Source organism: Pocillopora damicornis, chromosome 2 (genome assembly GCF_964200805.1).
Source record: "Pocillopora damicornis chromosome 2, jaPocDami1.2, whole genome shotgun sequence".
In the NCBI taxonomy this organism is placed as follows: Eukaryota; Metazoa; Cnidaria; class Anthozoa; order Scleractinia; family Pocilloporidae; genus Pocillopora; species Pocillopora damicornis.
This window is the reverse complement of record NC_142671.1, coordinates 31,716,717-31,739,339: the sequence shown is the minus strand read 5'-3', so window position 1 is coordinate 31,739,339 and position 22,623 is coordinate 31,716,717. Positions and strand designations below refer to the sequence as shown.

The following is a 22,623-nucleotide window of genomic DNA, read 5'->3' as shown; positions in this document are numbered from 1 at the left end:
TCAACACTACCCCATAGATAGTAAATACAGGTGTATCTAGGTTCATAAACACAAGAAACCATACATTTCCCAGAAATTATACAGGAAACGAAAAATGAAGCGGGAGGGAATTGAATCTTTTACTGCTCCGCCGGTAGCAGGTACATCTTATCGTAATATCTTATCGTAAAATTACCACAACAGAAATTCTCTTTGTACGTTTATCATTTCAATTTTTCAGGAAATTAAGAATTTACAAAAAGGCAAATATGCAAATATACCTTTAAGTGAAGAAACAAAACAAAAAAGCTAATGCTCCAACACTTATGAGAATAAAAATAAATTATGAAAAAAAAACATATTTTCAGTTCATAAACCAGCCCTTTCATTTAATAATTTTGAAATAAGTCTCCGTACCGTATGGTCGCATATAATCTCTTATCTTATATCTTTTAAGTGTAAATAGAGACATAGATACGAAATTTTATATTTTCCTTAATGTGACACAAAACGTATCAGCGATTAATATTAATGTTCAACTCTTGCCCTGCTAAGGAAAGAAACTAAATCTTTGATCGACCTACAAAAAATTGAAATAACATCATGCCATGATAAACTTTGGTTCGGGGAAAATTGCGGACACTGTAATATTTATAAGCCTCAAATTAAGATTTCCTTAACAATAGAAAATCCACTCAGGGGATAACCTTGAAAGTAGAAAAAAACCTGTCCCTGAGTAGAAGTGTTCCTTTAATAAAAAATACAACAAATGCAGTAAAACCTAAATTCTGGGAACAAAGCGGAACTAGAAAAAACGTAATTGAATAGAGATGTCCTAAAGTAAAGTTACCAAAGACATGGCTCATAAGGTGGAACTTACGTTGAAGAGGCAAAATCGGAAATAGAAATAAGTATCCCTGAGTAGAGGTGTTTATTCAGTAGAGATGACAACTGGAAAGGTTATACCGTAGAACCTACATTCCGGGACAAACTTGAGGCTGGAAAAAGTGCCCCCGAATAGAGATGTCCCAAAGTGAAGTTAGGAAATGCATCGTTCATTCAGTGGAACGTACATTAAAGGGACAAACTCGGGACTAGAAAAAGTGTCCCTTAATAGAGGTTTCCCCTTAGTAAAGATAACATATGGAAAGGTTACCCTGGTGGACATTCAGGTGACAGTCTTGCTAAAAAATGTCTCCTGCGAAGTGGTGACCCTTCCAAAAGGGTAACGACGATGATTGGAATTTCTTCCTTTAGGACCAAAGATTCTCTATTTGAACCAAAGGTTATTCATTATCATTTTTCCTCTGTATCCTCAAGGAAAGGCAGTTTACAACACTTGGCGACTTTTTTTTCTTTTTTAATGTTTTTTCACTATATTACAATGTACTATTTTGCTCTTTTTAAAGAAACAAATACATAACCAATTCCGATATAAATACTATTATTTCATCGTCTGGCCATTTGCACATTCGTAAGATGGGCCCTCGAGAAAGCACCGTGTTGTTGTCTTTGGCTGTGTTTTCCGAGTTTTCCTTTGGTTACCTATTCCCTTTTTTTACGGTGTCATATTGGCTGGTCAGTTCCTGTAGCGCCTCGGCTTCGTGTTGAGACTGCAAAGCCGTGATCATGTGATTAAGTTTGTCTTCTCCCTCCAAAAACAGTTCTGCTCCATGCTCAGTCATACCTATTCTGTGATCAGTCACTCGGCCCTTGGGGAAGACATGTTCGTTTTTAGACTTTGAAGGAGGATATGCACAAGAAGCTGTGCAATTTTTTTTTTTTTTTTAATCACCGCCATAGCTTTACAATTATTCACGAAGGCGAAGTGAATATTTTTGAATAACAACGATATGCATTGAGCCCGAGGACAATAATTGTAATAATAATTAATAATTGGTTACGTGGTTGAAATTATTTTGTAACAAAATATGCGCACTACTTTCTCTATTCATAAATAGAGAAAGCACTACGCATATTTTGTTATGGTTGTTTTGATTACTCGTCTCAAGACATGCACACAATTTCCACTAGGTTTATTTTAATCAGTCAGTAAAAAATTCAAGTTACTTTCGAAGAGCGTTACGTTACAAGAGCATTACGTTAGTAGCATCTTTTGTGCTCTTCGAATTTAAATTTTCTACTATTGCGTTTATCACTTCCTCGAAAAACATTGACAAAACGCAATACAGCCATTTTGAAAAGTAGCGCTCCTGCTCTAATCACCTTGGTGATTATAGCGAGATATGACACAATTCTCGACCAGAGTTGACCAGTTGAGGTCAGGTGATCATAGCGATTGGGGACAAACATCAAACATTCGAAATCATGTCTCCAACACTTCAAATTTCACCATAATTTCCTGACTTATGAGTTGGATTTTCTTATAAAGTAACAACAGCGGAGAAATGTGCAAAACAGACAACTTTCTATCGTTCTTGTAAAGCTTACAATGTATCGACTGAATATTTCTCACATAAAAAGACCATAGTAAACCTAGACAGAGGAAAACCTTGGACTCACCTGAGGAAAGTTGTACGTCCTTATCTTTTCTGATCTCCCTCCACTCCCGATCTAATTAAATGGAAAACGTTTCGTTTCAGGCCACAGTAGATTGAGTGTCGTAAAATAGCAAACTAAGTAAACGCAACAGCCAGGAATAAAGGAGCTACCACAAGGAGCAAATTAGAACTCAAGTACAAATTGGCAAACTCCCTCACGCAAGCGCACGATCATCGTTTTATGTTATTGGGCAAACTGAACAGACTTAAAAGTTCCTCTCTCCAGCACCCTGGAGTACAAATGTGCACCAGCGAACAATCTAGGAAACTTCATAAAATGCTTGGGTTACGGAAAATAGACGCCCAGAATGACCAGCCTGACTAAAATGAATAAAAGGACCTCTCGTGCTTCGTGCTACAGCAGCAACACAGCGGTCAAACTTTGGACACGCGCACGGGGATCCAATCTGGCCGGCCGCGCTCCAGTTTCCCGCGCAAAATCTCAAAGGAAAACATAGGGTACAACAGCTATCACTCAAAAGAAGCAGTTGAACGCTCATAGAATCTGTAAAAGAAAACAAATGCAGGGAAAAGAAGAACTCGAACCTTTTCGAACATAAAGCTTACTATTTCGATCATCCTTTTGATTTAAATTTTTTTCTCAAATTTATCCTAGAGTTTATACCGTTTTAAAACACCGTGACTTGTCAGCTCGTGCGATTGGTTCTGACAGCCTGAAAGCACGTTAACTAGCCAATATAAAGTTCGCATGCGCAAACGTTTGACCGCTGTGTTTCGTGTTTATCGCATCAGTTAATCAGACTTTCCGTTTTACTGCTGACCTGTTTTCTGCGGGCTTCAGATCTTTCTGAATCCAGTTGTCGACGCTGTTTATCATAGAGACGCGTTCGTAACACTTGTAAGGCTTTGTGTCGATTCTGAAAAGGGGGGAAAACTTAGAATACATTTTTAAAGAGTATCGTTAAACAATTACAGGAGTAATCACAACGGCAAATCGGGATGATGCAAATCGTGCTAAATTAAGAAACTGCTCAAAGCGCGGGAAAACGCGAGCGACCAAGTAGCGATTGGTTTCGGCATTGCATCTGATTGGCTAAGAAGATTGCACGCATATTCTGAGCCAATCACGTAGCGTAACGAAGAGAAACCAATGCCGTCGCATCGAGTGTGTCAATGATGTACTTACCACATTTCAACATAATCTATGATCTACTATTGTGCAGACCAACGGCAACATGAAATGTCCTTGTTTTAAATGATAACAAAGCAAATTTCTGTTGGTGGAATGTCATCTAAGCGCCTGTGCTCTTGTGGATCATAAGAAGGAAACAATCAAAATGCGAACATAATGCAGCTTATCATATAATACCTGAATCTGAGACCGTTCCTCTTGACAACCGACCACAAGTCCCGTCGGTAAATGAGTTATTCTGACTGCAGAATCAGTTTTGTTGACATGCTGACCGCCGGCGCTGAAACAAACCAGAAAAACCTGCTTGAGAAGCACTTCACTGCCGGTGTTTTTGTACTGTTGTTAAGTTACTTACCCAGACGCTCTAAATGTATCAACTTTGAGATCGTTTGGATTAATCACCACATCTACCTGGAGAAAAAGCAATGCCAGTAACTTAAAAAAAAAAAGGAACAGTGTGTATTGTGAGGTATCGTAATTTAATTGACGTCGATGATATGTATTAAAAGGCATCGTCACTAATTTAGTTTACTCTGTACTGAAGCATTTTGGTAATTGCAAAAAGAGTAATGTCTGTAGTAAGTAATGTGCGTATTGCCAGGTATGTAAATAATTTAATTAACTGAATGTTAGCATTTTAGTGCCTGTGTTAAAAAATCAATGCTTCTGATTAGTAATACCATAATAACCAATAGTAGGATACTAATAAGTAAATAAACCGCTTGTGGTGGCCGAGAAGACGCATAACACCTACCCTGCTCCGGGTGTTCAGGAAGGAAAAACTGAGCGTGATAATACATGGCGCGATTGTAGCAGAGGAGTGAAAAAAAGAGAGGAGCCTGGGTCGGGTTGCGACCCGTTCCAAAACGTTAAGGACTAAATAACGCTCGAAACTGAAATATCATTGGCTGGAGAAGAAAATTTTTGAGGACAAGTGAGAAATTTTGAGGATAGTTTCTCAGGCTTGGGCAATATTCCCAATATTTGAACACACACGATGTGGTCATTTCAATATACTTGATTGTAATGTAACTGTACCTCTTCAGGTTGTGGTAACACTGCCACAGTCATAGTACTAGTGTGAATACGGCCTAGCGACTCTGTATGCGGAACTCTTTGCACTCTGTGAACACCAGTTTCAAACTAGCAAAAAATAACAACTAAGGTCGTCATTAACCAAGTTTAGAAGAGAGATATCTATTATTGGCACATTCAAAGAGTCTTTTTGTCGACCGTTTCCAGGTAAATTAGAACCTACAGTATCAGCTGGAAGAAGCATGAAAATCAACAACAAACTCAACCCACATTTGAGGCTATGCCCACGAAACAAACCTAAGCAACATTCAGCCTGCGTGCGGGCCCTCATTAACGTTTCGGCGCGAGCGTTTCTTCACTGCGGGAGAGTACAGCGTGTATGAAACATTGAGTGTAACAGATAGTGACCTTAAGCAGTCAGCACGACAACGCCGACGAAGATGTAGTTTCAAATATAAATTTATATTTTTAGTCAAAATTTCACAAATGGCTGGATGTGTTTACCGTCTCTCACGGCACTACACTTCAACTTCAGTAAGAGGTATGTGAGTACCATATGGAAACTTAGATAATTTGCCTCCACGGTTTCCGCTCTCAGACCACACAAATTTTCGGTGATTTCACGTTGTTGTTTTGCAAAGGACAGCTAAGAAATGTACAAAGTTTGAAAACGCACATGCTTAGCTATTGTTCTCTCAATTAAATCTTATGTTTAGCCACGTCCTCGTCGCCGCCGCGGTCGTGGTTTGTTAAAAGTCCCTAATGGGGGCCTGTGAGGATACTGCACCTTTTTTCCGATTCTGGCCCCTAGAAAGTTGTCAATATTTTGTTTAATTGTTAGTCCCAGACCCTCAGCGGTAAACCTCCCTTCTACTCATCTCAAATCTTCACCCAGGCGGAGAAACATGCGACTTACAGCGCGAAAGAGATTTCAGCAAAACACGAGGGCAACGGCGGGGAGGGCGTGACAAAACGAAAGACCTAACAGGCAGAACAATAGCTCAGCACGTACGTATTAAAATTTTGTACATTTGTTTGCCGTCCTCTGCAAAACAACAACGTAAAATCATAAAAATTTTCGTGGTCTGAGCATGGCAACCCCAATGGCAAATAATTTAAGTTTTCATTTGGAGCTGCTCACATACGTTATGCTGAAGTTGGAGTGAGGCGACGTGAGAGACAAAAAAGACATCTAGCCATTCGTGAAATTCTAACTAACATAAATCTCATTTTTTAATCGACGTTTTCCTCGGTGTTGTCGTCTTGACAGCTTAGGGTTCGTAATAACGTAGGCCTAATCACAAGCTACGCCACATTTGTAAGGTGTGCACTCTTACAACAAACTCTCAATGTTTAAATACTCATTCAAGTTACCTTCATCGTGCCAAACACACCACTCCCTACAATACTCACTGAAGCTTCCTGCAAACAGTAGAACAAAATTGAACTCAATATTATTTATTTTTAAATTACAGCGTGAAAACAAAGCTACCAAGAGTTCTTAGTTCAATCAGAAATTGTTTTTATTTCTTCGGTTTTCGTTGAAATTCTCCAAGATTCATTCATTAGGACCTAAGAACATAACGGAAAAAATTCAACTTGTACAGTGTAACTGTACAATGTGTACAGTAATTCAAACAAAACTCCACACTGAACTCCGGGTTGAGAGGTCTGGGTTCGATACATGGCCAGGGGCCCGTTTCTCGAAAGTTCCGGGCCCGAAGCCATAGTTATATTAAAATTAAATGTTAAAGAACAGAGAAGCAGGTTTTGGCACCCTAATTATTCCATTTTGTTTATTTAGCTGTCTGATAGTTTTATTGTACAACTTTCAAAACTTTTGAAACCATCAACTTGAATGAAAACAGAACAGCTATGCGGGCCCATTAAGTTACCAGGACCTTCGAGAAACGGGCCCCATGCATACCATTGTGTGGTGCCCATGGGGAAAACACTTTACTCCCAAAGTTTCTCTCTAAATGGGTACCGGAAAATTGTCAGGGAAGCCTGATGAAACACTAGGGGTAACCGTGCGATAGATTAAAAATTCAAAATAGTTCCAACAAATTATCATAGAGTCCAAACTTTCAAGTCTACCTTGATACCACCACCTTCACTTTTACTAATGTTCAGAATTTCAAATTTCCACTTCTTGTAAGCTGAAAACCTGGGGTAGGCAAGGAAAGATAAATTAAAGGAAAAGTGTGCTCCAGAAACAATTGAAAGAATCTTACGTCAGCCATTACAAAGTATTATACAACAGTTATCTCCTTACATACTGACACACAAATTTTTGGCACCTTTTAAGACAATTTTTTGAAAGGATAGACTAGTCTTTAATCAAGAAAGACAAAAATTGTTTGATTTCTAGTTCTTCTTTACAACCATTTGTTTCACCCTGTTCTAGTGGCGATTACACCACAGGGGCCATAAACATATAATTCTTATTCACTGAATTCAAATTTTACTTAACCCAAGATCTGATTGTTTATTCTCCCATCTGGCTGCTACACATTTCCTTGTAAATTAGTTATGAGAATTGGGTGATAGATCAAGATAACAACTTCTACCTGATAGATTTGAGTGTTCTCATTATATGTTTGCTGGATAATGTATGGATGTTATAGGGAGAGGCTATATGTTAAGCACTTCTGAGGGTTAAACCAGTCTCTAATTTAAAGGAACTATTGTCTGATAAAATTGATACTCGCAGAATTTTACATTGACTGCACACTTAAAAGACATATCAACTTTTTAGTTTTTAAGACAAACCTTTGATACATTGTCAACATCTCCTCAGTAAACAAGGATGCTTCCTTTCCACCAGTGCCTGCAGACCACAAATATAGCAATTATTATTTGCTCAGTGCCACACACCTCTATCTTTAGTTTTTGAAAGAGAATGGCTGATGTTAAGATATTTGATCAGACTTGCATCACTTTCTGTGGAACTCAGCAAACTGCAAACAGAAGAAGCTGGGACATGCAATTATGGAATACATATTCCAAGGAAAATACCAATCAGATGTGCGAAAACTTAACAGACAGATTAAGTAATTATAAGTTTATGATCTGGAGTTTTTCTTGCATGTCCTAAACTTTCTGTAATTGGTCAGTGCACTATAATTTCCCTTAATTTATCAAATCATTGTGTTCAAAGTTTCTTAATCTTCAGAGTAAAAAGAATTTAGCAAGATTACCAAACATTTTGTAATTACATTTGTTTCATACACCGTTGTTCCATACCCAGTTAGATCAATTTGTACCCAACCAGTTGAGTCATTTCAAACCCATACTAATAAACTATTTTCCTCACATACCAGCCCTTAATTCTAGTATGGCACTGTTTTCATCATCACCATCTTGAGGAATAAGAGCCTTAAGCAACTCATCCTAGGAAAGAAAATATAGCAAACAAAATTAAACAATTCAGTTTTTGTGTATTTCTATCAGAGGCTATTGCACCTAACGTGATGCAACACCAGAATAAGTCTGAATGGTCAGAATATAAAATTGAGGGAAGGTGTAACATTAGTAATATCCAAAAAAAGTTCAAAGAGAGTGGCATAGGAGAAAATTAATAAATCACCCACTCTTTGAAAGTTCATATAGTTTTAAGGTCCTGCAAAATCTGAATAACTCATCATCCAAAGTCTATCCATAAACTTATAGCTAGGAATTAGCTGTGTTTAACCCTTTAACCCCTTAGAGAGACTGGCATCCAATTTCTCCTTACAAGATCACCCCTGTGTAAAACACTAGGGTCATGAGAATAAGGGAAATGATCAACAACTAAAGAGGCTCTTGATTGTTAAACAAATTCTCCTTTTCAGAACATTGAGAAATGTATAAAGAAAGTATGGTGAATATGCATACTAATGTTGGAGTGTAAAGGGTTATATCCTTTTCATTACACATAACCCCTGAATGAGGAATACTAGTGTGAATTATCATTATGTTGCTATTGTATGTGGAGTTTCATGGTGATTGGACCAAATTTATAATGTTTTGCTTGCATTGGATTCATTTTGTTGGTGACATACAGTGTGCTATCTTGGGAAAAGATTATATAGAGGGTAGAGCAGATAAACTAGAACTGAGCTAAACTGCCTTAAATCAGCCCAGAAAATTTACGTGGTGTAAAGTAACAACCACCTAGGTGAGGTAAGTTTGTATTTATTCAAAACTAGTTCAGATTTTACATTGAGAGTGAAACAGAAACTATTTATACTCTAGTATAAATCCTTATATTTAGCTCACTGTGCAAGAATTTGTTAAAAAAGTTACTAGAACTTTTTAATGAAACAATGCTAAATGATCACTGTAAAAAAGGGTACACAATACAGATAGGAAATTCCAACAAGTTAAAAGTACAATGTACCTCCAAGTTTAAGTGATTTTATTGTTTAGTAACTTAGACCAATGTACCTCAATTTTCTTTATATCACTGAGAGCTTGCTTCTTATCCTCTTCTGCAAATTTCCCTAATTCTCCACCAATTTCCAATATCATTTCATCTAAATCCTTGATTTCCTAGAGATAAAAGAATTGAAACAGATACTACAGCAGTTAGTTACAAGTACAGTTCACTCCAGTTCACACCAAGATTCACTGGTTTGGGTCCATCTCATTTTTTGATTGGATTTCATGCAGTGCCATACATTCAGTTTCTTTGTCTCTGTTTTTATGTTTCCTGTTCTCACTTTCTTACCACAGAAATAAAAATACTACTGACAGTAACTGTAATTATCATTTGATTGTCAGGCAGAAAAAGTTTTTTACCCGGGTTTTGACCATAAAATTATGGTGTTAACAAAGGCAACCTTCCCCATTTCCAAATTTCAATAGCTGTGCATTGCCTAACATCAAACATAAGAGCCTGCCAAAAGAGGTCAAACCACACATTGCCACTGAAAATGGAGCCAGTTGCACTTAACAAAAAAATGATTCAACATCAAAAAATGGTCATCAAACTTCTGTAGCCCCTTATTCACCTGAACACTATAGTAAACCCTTGTCCCAATTGAACTGAGTTGTAATTATCATGATTAGTTCTATACAATTATCATTATAAAAAGACAAATTCAAGACATTTCTTATTTCTCACCTTCTCCTTTGTCTCAATTTGGCTTAACAAATGGACAATAGGTGAAAGTTTAGAAAGCTGCTTGGATAAAGTCTTGTGTTCACTCGCAGTTGGAATATTCCCCTGAAAGGCAACTCACCTGGTCACTACAATACAAAGTAAGACACACTGACTAACAGGTTAGTGTACACCCTTTCACACTCACTAGAGGAGTATCTCTGGTCAGGATCCTGTTGTATGAAGGGCAGATAAGCCTATCCAATGGATAAATGACTATCCAGCATATAAGTGATTGCAAGACATATGGCATTATCCACTGGATATATATTCATATATACCAATATGAGGGTGTAAAGGTTTAATGGATTCTAGATGGGAAGGTTCCATTACAAGTCCTGGTTATAGTCACTTTGTTGAGTGTTCCTGGCTGAAATACTTTATTTCAGGAGTTTCTCTTTCTACTGAGGATTATAAATGGAATATACCGAACTGTTTGAATAGGAAATTTGACAAAATTCTTAGGGGTGGAGGGAGGTTAGCTTGTGGTGAAGTAACATCCCATCCAAAAATATCAGAAAAAACTGATACTGAATTCAAGGTAAGGGGGATGATAATTTGAAAAAGTCAGCTGAGGGTACAGAGTGCTGGAGGAAGGAGGAGTTTAAAACTAAAAACCACCCTTACAAACATGGAAATTCCAAGAACCATCTCAGACCTAAAGTTGAGTCTTAATGTCAAGTAACTTCACCCTTTCACTCCCCAAATTTCATTTGTAATTCTCCTTACTGTCTGCCATACAATTTTTATGATGTTAGTTCAGAGAATACAATTATTTCAACTTTCCCAAGAAGTATTTCCTTGAAGTATCTTCTGATTAAATTTTCAAGGAGATTTGTTAAACCCAATAAGAATAAATCTCGTTATCTTTGGAATGGCTTAATATAAAAGATATTGATGTAGAGTGGTAAAAGCATTATATACATTCACTATATCTCTCAGATAGTACGTGAGCTCTGCTCAGTCAAATTAGCAGGCAATATTTTAATGTAACATCGCTTTGTCAGTGCGTACTGTAAGTCACGAAACCTCGTTTTTTCCCCTCGGTCCATAACTTACAGTACAAACCTCGAAATGGGTTAGTAAGGGAACTGTATTATCACTGGTCAGAAATAATACCTCAGTAACAGACAACCTCTCAGTGATCTCTTCGTGTTGTTTCACAAGATTTTTCAAGTGCGGCTCAAGGGTGCTGATCACGTTTGACAACAACCTTGCTTGACTCTCTGGAAAAAAGAGTTAATTTTTTTTTTGACAAATTAAATCTAGTGAAGGCGACTGGACAGTTATGGACTGAAAAATAGACAGGAAAGGAGACTTGAGTACAAAAGGCTTACCTATGAAGGGAAACCACAACTTACGAAACGTCGGAACAGCGTAACTAGTCACTACCTTAACGCCTTTCAAAGTATTCCGAAACATTTTGATCCAAAATCGTTTGATTGATCAGTCACTAGTACGCGCCATGTTCCTCGTTTTTCTCACGACTGATCAGTCACTACTCCTCGTCATGTTTCTCGTTTGCGTCCGCCATGTTAAAGAAAAGTGAATGAGGTACAATATATGTACCAGCACATGACATAAAAAGTTGTGGGCGGAAAACCGCTGAATCTAAAAAATTAGTATGCTCGTCCCGGGCTCCACTCGACAAAGGATGAATGTACACGTTGTGTCGCAACAAGTTCATCCGCGTGGTTTTAAGTCAAAAACACGGATGACTTAACTTCTTATCGTAAAGCGGCGTTTTCTTCGGTTGGTTATAAACTTCGTCAGTTTTAAAAAGTAAATCTTATGAATTGTAATAGAAAAAATATACATATGTAAAGAAGCAGTATGCGAAAAAGTGAAGCCGTACAACTGCGTTTGGTGTCTTCGTGCCATGATGTACAAAGCGACTCGAAACATAAGGATTTCGAGTCCGCACCGAACTTTGTTGCCGGCAAAGTGTCTAGTTCTTCAATTCATGAAGTGTCTCAGGTAAGAACTACTTTTGACCGCCACAAAATAGCTGTGTGAAATAATTTTTTCTCCGGTAAAAAGTCGTTCTTAGGCAACGTAAGTCATGTGTTCAGGCATGTTTATAACACGTGGTGTCAAAAGAGCTCTAAATCTTTAAATCCTTGCCATATAAAAACCCATGCAACTTTGATTGAATTGATTAAACGGAGTTATTGAAATTTTCGTCGAATTTGAGCTATTATTGGTGAAAATCATCTTCACCAAACGACTCTTTAGCTACTTCGGGTTTTTTTTTAAATATAACGTCTTCCTCAAATTGAAAAGTTGACTCGACTCAGAATCCAGAATCTTGATCAATTTCCCATTACAATGAGCTCATTAAACTTACCTTTGTAGATGATTGTCTTTATGATTATCTTATGTTTGATCAAAATGCTATGTCAATGTTCTTCAAAATGTGTACGTGACTTCATGTGAGTCTTCGTTAGACAAAGTGTTTTTTTTTCTCTCTGGATACTAGAACGACATCGAGAGAAAGGGAACTTCTTCGAACGAGTTAGAAGATGGTGAACTTATTGAAGGTAAGTCGTGAGTTCTTGATTTTTTTTAATTCCAGTTCAATGAAGGTAAAAAATTCCAAAGATGGTCTTGAACCATAAAAAAAGATTTAGAGAAAATGAATTGTGAAGGACCAGCTACAAAAGAAACCTTTGAGAGCAGAATAAGCCAAAAGAAAGTAACAGTACTGCTAATTTTTTTCCTTGCTCTTTGCTATAACAAACCCAAAAAATCCTTTACTTTTGTGAAATTAATGTATTTATATACATTGGTTAAAATTTCCCCTGGGGTTGCTCAGGAATTGTGACTTTTGATAGCCAATTTTTTTATTTTCACTTGGCTGGTACTATAATTCAAGACAACCAAAGACCAAAATTAAACTGGCCTCAAAGATTAAACTTCAGAGGAAAAAACATTAAATGACCACATGTCTTAGAGAAAGCATGGCATGTACATCACTCAGTGCAAATTGTTTGACTCCTGATTTTCTCAAGGCTACACATAATCCCCTCTTGCTGAGGGCCACACTTGAAATTTTGATCTCATAATAAGTAACTTCACTGTTTAATCCTTTAACTCCCAAGATCCTACTGTTAATCATCCTCCCCAGCAAACTGCAACACATTTCCTTGTAAATTAGTTACCACAATTTGTTGGTAGATCTAGATAGCAACATCTTCCTAACAAGTTTGAGCATTTTCAATCCCTGTTTGCTGAATATTGTATGGATATTATAGGGAGAGGTTTAATGTTAATTGCTTCAGGGAGTTGAAGGTGTTTTTTCTATTGTCACAAGCACAGTACAAAGAAAAATGCGAAATTCTCACAAGGAAACAAACTTTGAACCTTAGGATTCCATGCTGTGAGGCTGAAATGAAAAATTTTGAGGTTCACTTCCCCTTAAAGCTCAATTTTTGCTTTGTCCCATGCTTGTGACAAAATACAAAAACAACTTTCTTTATTTCATTACTGAGGTAAAAGCAACAATCACTGTCTGATGGCTGCCTTTTACATGTTTCAACTATCTATAGGCGGTGAAAGTTTTTTGTATGATTACTTATATGATAGTGTCCTTGTACAAGTACACATGTACTTGTCTGTGTAAATTTAATTTTTCTTTAAGTGTGTAATGGTCTCATTTGAGCTCCACTCATTGACAGGGATTGAAGCTAATGATGTGAGCGCCTTACTGGAGCAGTTTTTAGAGTATGAGGAAAAACAAGGTACGTCATGGTCATTAAACCATACCTGAACTGCTGCACACTCATAATTTCTTGGATTTTGAGCTTCTTGAAAATACCAATGATTTAAAATTAAATCAAATTCAATTTCCCTTGGATTTCCATCACACATCTACTGCAATTTTACCCTCAATAACTAGAACCTCCCCTTAACTCAGAGCAATTTTCATTTCCATTTAGGTCATTCTCTTTAAATTTTTACCATCATTACCTTGAATCATGTTGAACCACAACTGTCAATATGTGACAAATCAAAACAAACAGTGTGCTGCAGTCCAAAACATTCACTGTAATTTATTTTGAAGCAGCCTTGTAGTCTTTGTCCTTTTTTGTTTTCTCCAAAACATGTCAGTCCAGTTCAGGTTTTGTTGGTTAAAGTTACATTAAATTATAGTGCCTGTATCTTCAACTCCTGATAACTTGAAGTTTTTTCAACTTCCCCTGAAGGGTTGAGTTATTAGAGTTGACTGACTCAGATCAAGAATAGGCAGTCAGTTTTGGTATGCTTTTCAAATCATATAGGAAATTACTGATTTGTTGCAAGGATTAGGCAACAAGAAATAAGGAATGACAAAATAAATGCAAAGTCTCCCAAGATTTTGAAGTCTGAAGCTCTTCTGCAGCAAACTTGTTTGTGAAACTAAGTTACTATGGGGCAAGGGTCCTGTGTACCGTCAAAATGTCAAAGGCTCTATAAGATGACTCCTAGTGTGACAAGGGATTGTTAATTATCTTATCTAATTCCTGTTTTCCCAAGAGGTGCAATGTAGGGACTAGGCTTTAATAGAAATATCAGTGATATTGCAAAAGCATGAGAGAAAACTCTTAGTTTAGTGACTGTTTAGTTTAGTGGTTGTAAATTTTATTCAAATTTTTTTTTTCATGTTTGTCCCTATAGGTTCAATAGATTGCTCCACACCTCAGCTTTCCTCTCTGTAAGTGTTTGTCTGAACCCTTTAGACTTTATGCATATTCTCCATACTGTTCTCTATACATTTCCTAAGGTGCTGACAAGGAGAATTTGTTTAACAATCAAGAGCATCTTTAGTTGGTGATCATTTTCTCTATTCTCATGACCTTAATATGTGATTCAAGGATGATACAGCAAGGAGAAATTAGATGCTTATCACTCTGTAAAACGTTTACGAAATACAGTAGTAGGTTGAATCCTGAGAGAGATGCTAGTTTGCAGGTTGCTGTTATGAAGCACTTTGCCTCTATTGCTTCAAGGACAAATCTTAAGGAATCATTTTCTTTTTGCTCTCAGATTTTGATTTTGAGATTTTTTTTTTTTAAGTTTATGTTCTTTGATATGAATTTCTACTAAAATTATTTTCTTCATACCAACAAGTTGTTGCTGTAACCTGCTTTGAAGTTGTTTTGTAGCAAGGTGCTGCTGTCTTTTTTTGCAAGTTGTGAAATGGAAATCTCCTAAGGGGCATTGTATGTTTTGATAATTTCAGGAAAGATACATCTTGTGAAATGCAGACTGTTTCAGACAAGATCAATTCATTTGCTGAGAAACATGAGCTGAAATTTGGCATTCCATGTGATGTAGGAAATAGGGGCTTACCTTCCCTTGCTGAGGAGAATTCTGCACATTTTCATTCTGCTGAAAATAAAGAAAATCAAGAAGTTCATGGAACAACAAGTGGTGGATCTTCTCACAATGATGTAAAAGGACAGGATGAAAATTCTAAAACTGTTAAGAATTCCCATGTTGATAATCATGCTACAGATCACAACTATGCCTGTAGTGGATCTCCACTGAGAAAACCTATTCAGTTGAAACCAGATGATGACAATACTTTGAAAGAGTCTATTCTGAAATGTAGTCCTCAAAAGTCTCTGGACATGGAGAATCATCATCACTCTATTTCTGAAGAAACTGGTCCAAACCGTTACTCACACAAGAGAAGGTTAAGCTGTGATGATCATTCACCAGACAGAAAGAGGAGACTTCCAAAGCGCTATAGAGGTGCATACTGTGAGGAGAGCTGTGGTGGCGAAAGCAGTTGTGATGAAGAGTATTGCTACAGGGAAATGAGCACTGACAAAGATAAAGACCATAAGAGACAGAATAGTTATCGGAAGTTTAGTTACAGCTCTGATGCAGACAGAAGTTGTTATAAAGGAAGCAATCGTAGACACAGCATGTGCTCAAATGACAGTTATGATGGACGAGAGTATTCCAGTTCAGATGAAGAGAGTAAGAATGAAAGGACATCCCGATATGATCCTAGACGTTCTGAATCTGACTGGCGGCGCAAGCAATCAAGTGGTAGTGACAGAGAAGCAGACCATCGCAGGAGCCCTCACAACAGAAGAAGGAGGAGGAGGTCTCGGAGTAAAGACCCCACTGCAAAGAGAAATGGTGTCACAAAGAACAAAACATTCCATGATATTGAATTTGAAAGAAAACTAGAGTTCAAGTTTGACCATAACATCAGGAACACTGCAAAGGTACAGGGAACATTTTCTTTTGTTGTTTTGTTTGATTGCTACATTGAAACTACCATGCAGTGGCTATCCAAAACAGAGGTTGTGTGCATTGTGTGATTGCTTGATTTTTTTTTACAGTACTGTAATTTTTAGGTTGGTTGGAGTCAACCACCAATTTCACAATTGGTTGACAAGTGGTTGAACCCCTTTAACTTCCAGAAGTGATTAACATGTAACTTCTCCCAGTGATATTCATACATTAGCCAACAAATAGGTAATGAGTATTGGAGAGTAATTAAGTATTATCAACAGAGTTGATTATGTAACTTGGCCACTGTAAAGAGTTTCAAAGATGACGTTTCCAGCATTAGCCCTTCATCAGAGCGAATGGAGCAATTGTGGGTTGTGTGTGTGTGTTTATATGCAGAAATGGAGCTGCACTATCGGTGGGAATATGTGACCCTCCACGGGAAAACAGACACTAACACATTTCCGTTTAAGCTGCAAAACCGTTTACTATCCGTTTATATCCGTTTAAACGGTTCATGAAAGCGTTTAAACGGTTTGCTTATCTGTTTAAAAAAATTTGCATCCATTTAACGCTTTAGCTACAATGTTTAAGCGGTTTGCTCATCCGTTTAAAAAAATTTGCATCCGTTTAACGCTTTTGATGGTGACAAGAAAACAAGAATAATTTACTTGATTGAAAAGTGCATGATGATATTTAGATTAAGAGTGTCGATTTGAAAGATAAATTTTTGTTCCAGAGTTTAGTGGCTTTCTGAACTGTCTAGATATAGGGAAAAACTGCAAACAGCCATAATGCTTCTTAGAATTATTAGGAAGATTGAGTATGCTTGAACAGGTTGAAGTTGTCACTTGATCTAACACCAAATTATTGTGACTAATGTTCAAGAAAGTGTGTAGCAGCTAGAGGGGAGGATTGCATTTAAAAATCAATTGTTGGGAGATTAAGGGTTAATTTATGTTCAAGTTCATGGACATTCCATGTTTAATTATTAAATATCTTTGTTAAAAGACTGAATTTAATTCTGTCGAACATCTACATTGTAATGCAGTCACATTTTGTATATATAGTCAACTCCCCGCTAATGGACACTCAGGAGAGCAGACAGTTCTACTTGCAGATACCTTTTTAATTCCCCTTTTTACTTCCCAGTAACACCCCATGCATAGTAATTGACTCATGGCAGCGAAGTCTGTATTTAGTTTGAAAATTATCAAAAACAAGTGGGGATCAGTTTTGTCAAATCTCTATTTGTCCAGGGGAAGGCAGACTGTCTGTTCACATGACTAGTAATTAAAATCCAGTCATAAACTCTCCTTTAGCAGACATCCTCCCTATTTTTTTCAGTGTCCTCTTATGGGATTAATTCTTGTAGGTAGACAGCTCAATAGTTCAAGGACTTTCAGTTGAAGATCAAAACAAGGAAAAAATAATAGTTACTGAAGATCATTCTAAAATTTTAATGTTCTATATGATTGTAGGAAGAGAGGCGTATTGTGTACATTGGTAAAATATCCAATAAGACAACAAAAGATGATGTATTCAGAAGGTTTCGTCCATTTGGGCCAATTGAAAAAGTTACTGTCCACTTCAGAGAGAAAGGGTAGGGTATACTTTTGTTGTAAGAAAACTCCAATACCAGATGAAAATTTCCATTGTTTAGCTGATGACAGATTTTTAATTTGTGCCATGGCTGTGAGAGTTCTCTTCCTACATGTATAAGTTGCTTGAAAAGATTTGTTTCAAGTTTTCAGTATTAGTTTCTTTTTTAACTTTCTTAAAAGTGTTCTTTTGGTGTGGCAATTTCATCCAAAGGTATGATTTGTTTTTGTTTGTCCACAGCAGAAAATGTAATTTTTTTCTACCTTTTTCCCAACAGTGACAACTATGCTTTTGTGACATTTTTTGAAACCTCCTCTGCTGCTGAAGCTATTGAAAGTGAGTGTTGTGAGAAATTTAGCATCTTGTTAGCGTCCTTTTTCAGTTTAGCTTTTGTATGGCTTGAGGTGATGAGAAAAATCCCTTATTTTACCATAATTTTCTCTTCAGGGGGAAATGAAGACACGCGCCTTCCTGTCTTGGATCTTTGCTTTGGTGGAAGAAGGAAATTCTGTGGTGGTAGCTATGTAGACTTTGGTGAGTATTTTTTGAGCTTTAGCATGCATGTAATTTTGCAATGCCTTTCACCTGTTCCTTATTTATTTAACCCATTGGATTGGTTATTCAAACAAGTTTTAGCTGTTGTTTGACAAAACTACATCTAAAATAATCCTCTATTTAGCTGAACCTTATACCTGAACATTTATTTTTGTGAACAGTGCCGTGAGGGCTAAAAGCTTACAATAGAAGGGTATTAATGTAATCAAATCAACTCCCTTATGGAGAAAGCCTAAGGCCCACTGATTGCATAAAACTATGGTTTACATGTACTGTACATGTAGGTTAGACGTCATGTAAATATCCAGCCCATCAACTCCCAGAAGTGATTAAACTGTAGTTTCTCCCTCTAATGTCCACACATTAACCCCCAAATGGCAGGTTATGGGAATTTATTCACTCAAACTTGTTAGATAAAAGTTGTTATCTTGATGTACTTATAATGCCAAATTCTTGTACATGTAACTGATTTACAAGGGAATGTGTAGCAACTGGAGGGTGGAATGAACAATTAGATGAACACACCCCACCCTTGGTTTTGATTTGGAGGATAGTCTCTCATAGATTCTGTGCTGTAACAGAAAGGAGAATGGCCCTAAAGATCAAAGTGACTTTTGAATCTCACACACAGATAGGGTTCTGGAATGTATAGGATAAGAAAGACAAATAGTTTTCTGTTAGCCCCATCAGTGGGTAAAGAGAGAGATTTTTCTCGTTTTCTGACTATGGAAAAATTTAATTCTCAGACTCGAATGCCAGTTATCTTGAAGAACAGGAGCTGAGCCGACCACCATCATCAGATGAGATGGATTTTGATGCCCTGCTTAGAATGTCACAGAAAAGTTTAAAAAGCAGAAAGGAATCTTGCAAGGGGAGATATATGTACTAATGTAGAGACAAAGATGCTGGTTGTTGAAGCTGTGTCATTAGATGTCAAGATAGTGGTTGAGGTAGATTCACTGGTCATTACTTGGTCCGTATTTTGTTATATGGAGTGTTTACTAAGAAATGCTCCTAACTCTTGTATTTTTATGCATGAAAATTAGCAAATTCAAAATAAACAATTTTGGTGCAAGTGTTGTGTAATAAACTAATAACTAGCTTTGCTTGCTCAAGCTGTACTGAGAAATATTGGCCCTGGTTTGTTTTTTTACAGACCTCACTGAGCTTGGTCCTTATTGTCATGATCTTGGGTCAATATTTCCCAGTTTGGCCCTCATACTCGGTTAGTAAGAAGTTAATAGTTTCACAGGGAGCAGAGAAGTCATATTTGAATGTATTTCTTGTAAAATGTCTAATGGCTGCCAAACTTGATCTTTTTAAATTGCTTTATATAAATGCAGTCATATTACAAGGTTTTTAAAATTATATCCACTTTAGATCACACATTACTTCCTGTGAGTCCACTTCCACACCACTTAATTTGTGCTTAACAAGGAAAGCTTCTCTTTCCAAGTGGGTCTAGAATGGATCATTATTGGGGGTGGAATTTTAACAGACATGCAGTGCAATTGCATTTTATATATGCCGAGTCAGTGAGATTGACTCGAACAGTATTTTGGTAGTAAATTTGGCTAGGAATATAGTCAACTAAGGCTCGTGTGTTCTCACTGAAACATTCAAGAATTTAAAATGTAGACTCAATGTTATGAACTACAAACTCAATACAGTATTAATACATAATTCTCAATTTTGTACAGTTCACATTAAAGGACCTTGAAGTATTTTTGACAAATGATATTATTTTCAATCTAATAATTGACACAATGTAGAAGAAATTTTGTGATGAGTGTACATGAAGTGTAGAAATATTGACATAACTGAAAGACGACCAGTTTTAAAATTTTCAGACTACGATCAATTTTCATCCGGTATTGAATTCATAAGCAAAAAACAAGTAAGCTACATTATAAGTGTATTTTGTGGCAGTAGAAAGTACTAACATTGAGCATTTAATCTGTGCAGATGAATTTAATGCTAGAATTTAAAAATTTTTTATGGTATCAAAATCTCAGTGATTAACAATTACATCTTTCAACATTCACAAGAAATTTTTTAATTAATTCTGGTAAATGCACTGGATTAAAGGTTTTCTTTTTTGATAAACTAGACATTAAGTTTAACTGAGTTAAATAATTACCTTGAATTGAACACCACAGTTTTGTTGACACTTTATTTTTTATCTGCAACTGTTGTTGAATTTGAATACTATATATTGGTTCTTGAGAAGTATTTCCTAGCTAGATATCCTATATGAGGGATTTTTAGTCTCTAGTCAACATGTACATGTACTGAGTGACAATCGTGTAGTTATAGAAAATGTCAAATTTAAGTTTACTAAGGACAGTGCTAAACCTTTTTCACTGAGATAACCGTTGGACAAATAAATATTAGAGAAAGAGTTGGAAAGGAGATTCTTGTTTAACAATTTAGATCAACTCTGTGTTTTGAACCTTTATTGACATCATGAGAATGAAGTGAATGTGCTGACTGATTCCCTGTTGCCTCTTTTCCTTCTTGTCTCTTCTATTTTTTAATGACTGTTTTCGGCATCAGTCATAGAAGCATTCCATGTCCCCAGGGTTTTCCTTTTTTCCCTCTCTCACCCCAGCATCCGTGGTTCTCTTTGGAAGATTGATGGTGACCCTCAATTCTATATATGCAACCGCTCACATACCTTACATTAGAGTGACTCTAGACCGTCCTCAACCATTGTTCACTATCCGCTAAAAATCAACTCAAGTGCTGTACGGTCTAATCGAGCTGCTGCGGGTAAGAGGGGGGGGGGGGGGCTAATAATAATGGTGGTAGTTACTGACGTTTCCACAGCCTCGGAGAAAGTCGTCTTATGAGTCGAGTGAAGAGTTCCTTTTCAGTCAAGTATAATAGGTCTTATCATATTGCCGGTAACGCTCGTGGGTGATGTGAAGCGAATCCCGTGTTCTGATTGGCCACCCAAGCGGACAAGATGGGCCCCCGCTCGGGATTGCCCGCTTTGATCCCGCACCAAAAAAGAAAACAGAATTCGTAGAGCGGACTTAGAAAGTAGTAAAGTTTTGGACAACGTCGGTGATGGGGTCGCAAAAAGGAGCAGCAAAAAGACAATCTCTAAATCTTATTTCTAAAACATAGACGACTCCCGTAGGTTTATTGTGCCACAAACACAGTTGACCTTCTTTACCGGCTTTGGAAATAAACAAGTCATTCTTGGTTTTTATAAGAACATCTTTTTGCTATACAACAACACCTTTATTGACCAAGCCTGTTCGACCAAGATGGCAGCTGGATATTAGCCTCGTCCTCCTTTTTGCGTTTCATGGATCTCGACTTCCTCTCGGTCCATAAAAACCCCCAAAATGAACTCGGCCAATATCCACGCATCTTGACCGAACAAGCTCTGTCAACAACGTATCTATAGCACTCAATTTGCAGGGGGTAGACGGAGGCATGGGAAAAAGAGTAGGTTGTATCGCGGGCGCAAATGCTGGACGTGTTTCTCACTAATTTCAACGGTGTTTTAAGGTAACGCTTCACTGTTGAATTCTAAAAACCGTTTCTTTCACAATTTTTTTTAAACATTTCACCCATTAAGCATTATTTTGATCGACGATCTTTTAGAACTAAGTTTCCACCGATTCCGAACCCCTATCAATTTGAGTCCAACTGAACTGCCGTAAGTAGCAGTCTGTTTTTCTCTTAACCGTTTGCACCCTAACATCAGTATGCAAATTCTCCATACTGTTCTCTACACATTTCCTAAAGCGCTGACGAGGAGAATTTGTGCAAGAATCAAGAGAATTATAAGTTGGTGATCATTTCCTTGATTCTCGTCAGTGTGTCTTTATTGTTCAAAAGATAAAATTACATATCTTATGTTACATTAAAAAGAAAAGGATGTAAATAAGCTTAGGTGTATCTAAATAAGATAAGTATATACGTGGAAACAAATACAAAAGTCTAATACAGGAAGTACACTTTTACAAAGCTACATTGTACTTAAAAACAATTCTATTAAAAAATGTATTCTTAAAACGGTTTGTGCGAATGGCGGGCATGACAGGGGATTTATTTCTCAAATTATACCTCGTGATCTTGGTCTCAGGGAAGTAGGCTCTAAGAGGATGGCTCGTGACCTTGATGTTTGATTCAGGAGTGATATTATAGGAAGAAATTAGAAAATGGTCACTCTTAGGGGTTAAAGGAGTAACGATGAGCTAGAAAAGAGAGCTTTAGCGTGGACGAGAGCGCAGGTTTTTCTCCCGAAAATAGAGCGAACAGGAGGTTTCTATTTGTTTACCTCGTTTACGCCCTAGTTACTATGATTTGCCGACTTGTCACTGTGTGTGATTTTGACCAATCACCGACAG

General features: G+C 37.1%; 2 protein-coding genes across 2 annotated transcripts; one reads left to right on the top strand and one right to left on the bottom strand.

The window, feature by feature from the left end:
* Positions 1–1,323: 1,323 nt before the first annotated feature.
* On the bottom strand, positions 1,324–11,444 carry LOC113677095 (uncharacterized). The gene is made up of 14 exons (XM_027193850.2): positions 11,209–11,444; positions 10,991–11,097; positions 9,836–9,937; positions 9,157–9,261; positions 8,049–8,121; positions 7,501–7,558; positions 6,826–6,895; positions 6,103–6,150; positions 4,732–4,836; positions 4,049–4,104; positions 3,871–3,973; positions 3,323–3,418; positions 2,503–2,553; positions 1,324–1,691 (listed from the first exon to the last, which is right to left on the bottom strand). Exons 1-14 carry the CDS (start codon positions 11,291–11,293, stop codon positions 1,521–1,523), a joined length of 1,230 nt encoding a protein of 409 aa, XP_027049651.2. The 5' UTR covers positions 11,294–11,444; the 3' UTR covers positions 1,324–1,520.
* A 51-nt stretch (positions 11,445–11,495) lies between these two features.
* LOC113677084 (uncharacterized) lies at positions 11,496–20,665 on the top strand. Its single transcript, XM_089197188.1, has 9 exons — positions 11,496–11,848; positions 12,351–12,411; positions 13,549–13,611; positions 14,528–14,564; positions 15,093–16,092; positions 17,581–17,702; positions 17,979–18,037; positions 18,149–18,235; positions 19,003–20,665. The coding sequence occupies exons 1-9, from the start codon at positions 11,705–11,707 to the stop codon at positions 19,143–19,145; spliced, it is 1,716 nt and encodes a 571-aa protein (XP_089053314.1). The 5' UTR covers positions 11,496–11,704; the 3' UTR covers positions 19,146–20,665.
* The last annotated feature ends 1,958 nt before the right edge of the window (positions 20,666–22,623 follow it).